The sequence below is a fragment of the Mus caroli genome, chromosome 9 (assembly GCF_900094665.2).
Source record: "Mus caroli chromosome 9, CAROLI_EIJ_v1.1, whole genome shotgun sequence".
In the NCBI taxonomy this organism is placed as follows: Eukaryota; Metazoa; Chordata; class Mammalia; order Rodentia; family Muridae; genus Mus; species Mus caroli.
This window is the reverse complement of record NC_034578.1, coordinates 64466721-64469498: the sequence shown is the minus strand read 5'-3', so window position 1 is coordinate 64469498 and position 2778 is coordinate 64466721. Positions and strand designations below refer to the sequence as shown.

At 49.2% G+C, this 2778-nt stretch overlaps 1 protein-coding gene across 1 annotated transcript in view; it reads left to right on the top strand.

Annotated features, from left to right (window-relative positions):
- Positions 1–2778, top strand: part of Tln2 (talin 2) — a 425269-nt gene that overhangs the window by 380335 nt on the left and 42156 nt on the right. The window contains exon 47 of the mRNA XM_029481962.1: positions 2252–2418. Within this exon, the coding sequence (XP_029337822.1) occupies positions 2252–2418 (167 nt within the window). The remainder of the gene's footprint in view (positions 1–2251; positions 2419–2778) is intronic.

The window sequence follows — 2778 nt, the reverse complement described above, 5'->3', positions numbered from 1 at the left end:
TCTCTCTCTCTCTCTCTCTCTCTCTCTCTCTCTCTCTCTCTCTCACACACACACACACACACACACCCCTCATAACTTCCAGGCTCTTGTCACCCATCCTTAGAGTTCTTTCCTGAAGCTGTTGGCTCCATTCCCAGACCAGCTCTGGGCCAGCCTTAACTCTTCTTTTCCTGGTGAGACCTAGTGGCGTCTAAGAAAGGGTCAGACAGATGAGGGGCTGTCCTAGTTTAATTTCTTGCTGTGATAAAGTACCCTGACAAAAAGCAACTCAGGGGAGAGGAGGCTCAGAATTCGAGTTACCATCCACTTGTGGGGCTAACACAGCCACAGGAACTTAAAGCAACTGGTTGTATCACATCCAGAGTGAAGGTGAGGAGCGAATGCCTGCTTGCTTAGTGCTCAGCTTGCTTTCTCTACTCTTACACTATCCAGGGCGCAAAACCAGGGACGGGCACCACCCACCGTGGGCTCACCTCAGTTAACCCAGTTAAGGAAAAAATCCAGAGCTGGAGAGTTGGCTCTGTGGTGAAGACATCAGTTACTCTTGCAGAGGACCTGGGTTTGAGTCCCAGCTCCCACATGATGGCTCAAAACTATCTGTAACTCCAGTCCCAGGCGGGTACAGCATCCTCTTCTGGCCCCTTTGCATACAAATAAAATTAAGAAGAAGTCACTCACACAGTAGGTCCTCAAGCCAACCTGATTTGGACATTCCCACACTGAGACTCTCTTCCCAGGTGACTCTAGGTCATAGCAAGTTGGCAGTTAAAATCAACCATCTCAGGGGAAGACACAGTTCTTTGTGGGCTTCTCTTGGAGAAAATGGTCCCTGTGTCCATCCTGCCAAACTATACCCACAAGTCTCCTGAGACCTGAGGGGCACAAGAAAGAGCATCCCAGACTGTGCCTCTTAGTCATACCATGGCTCCTCAGCTTCTTCATCGTGCTTCAGAAAGGGTATTTACCTCATCATTCACAACACTGAGGGAGCAGGGACAAGTGGATCTCTGTGGCCTAGCAGCATCTGTACCTTTCAGAGAGAGAGCCTATCCCATCCTGTACATCCTACACTACCACCCCTGTGTGTGTGCAACTGAAGAATAAACCCAGGGGTTGACCTCTGCCCCCTGACACACACACACACACACACACACACACACACACACACGACAAGCGAGCGAGGGAGAGAGAGAGAGACAGAGAGAGAGAGAAAGGGAGAGAAAGGGAGAGAGAGAGAACACATGTTTACAAAGCATTTATGTGGGTCAGCCATGATCAAAAATACTGGGTGTATTCAGGCAGTTGCTATGTGACTCACTGTTTTTAATCTATAGGACAATGGGCTGTCTTGAGTACGGGAATAGTGTGCTTAAAACCCTTGGAGAGAGATGCCTCTCTGCAAAGAGAGTAGAGAGCCATCCTAGAGGGGACCTGAGCTGTATCTCATAGGAAGAGTTCATCAGTGCTGGAGGAAGAGAGCAGAGCAAAACACTGACCTGGAGTAGGAAGGCAGATAGATGTATGGGGACGGAAGTCGCTGACAGACATGGTGAATGATGGACCAATGGACACATGGTTTGATTGTGAAGAGAGTGTGGGGGCTCTGACTTTAGAAATTGTCTCTGGGAACAGGAAGGAAGGGCTGACAGTAGTAGCTGGCACCCAGGGCCTCTGATATGGAATGTTCTGGGCTGAAGCTCTTAGCCAACTTGCTGGACCCTCAGGACTGCATTGCTTCTTAGAGGTGGACGATGGTTGACATGCCAAGGCGCCAGTGGGATCCACTCTAGAAAGTGACCTGTCCTGCATGGCCAGGTGAATGATGAGTCTTAGCAGAAGTTGTACCTTCTAAACCTACTAAAAGGGTGGGAACTGCCACCCACATCTTAGGAGCCTAAACTTGGTCCCTCAGCACAGTGTCAGAAACATCACAGTGACTTGGTGAACACTGCTGGCTAGGGACTAGTCATAGCCTTCAAACACCATACTTCACACATGTTATGTTTTAATTAACTGACTCACATTCAAGGAAACTGAGGCTCAGTGCAGTGAAGTAGCTGCCTATAGCCAGATAGCCTGTGAATGCCAAAGGGATTCAGACCCAGGTTCTTGTTCTAACCTTATGCTGTTAACCTCTGAGCTGCATCAGCTCTTAAGAGAGAGAATCGTGTATTTTCAATGGTGGTACACTTTTCTGTCTTATTTTGTCCATTCCCTGGCTCCTCCTTACATCACCTTTTCTACCTTACAGGTGTCCTTGGTGCTGTCCGCTCTCCAGGCTGGAAACAAGGGGACCCAGGCATGCATCACGGCTGCAACTGCAGTTTCTGGGATCATTGCCGATCTGGACACCACCATTATGTTTGCAACAGCTGGCACACTGAATGCAGAAAACGGCGAGACCTTTGCCGATCACAGGTACCAGGGGAGACTCTACCCTGCATATCCAAAACCAGGTGGTCACATTTGGTCACCCTGCCCAGGACTCAGAAATGTGGGGATCTACCTTGATATCAACAAGATTCTCTGTGAGGAACATGAACCACAGGATCAGAGTAAGCTCCTTGTCCATCAAAGGCTAGCTTTGTACCAGGGAGTTGCCCCTCTGACTGCCCACAGACCCAGCAGGACCAGGAGAGGCAGGGACAGGCATATTTAGCAGTCACTTCCCAAAGCCTGGTACCTCCCTGGAGCCTTCATTAAATATAATGGTGCTGGCAGCTCTATATATTTACTATGGTGACCCCCTAAACCTTCATCACATGTCCAGGCCCTTTT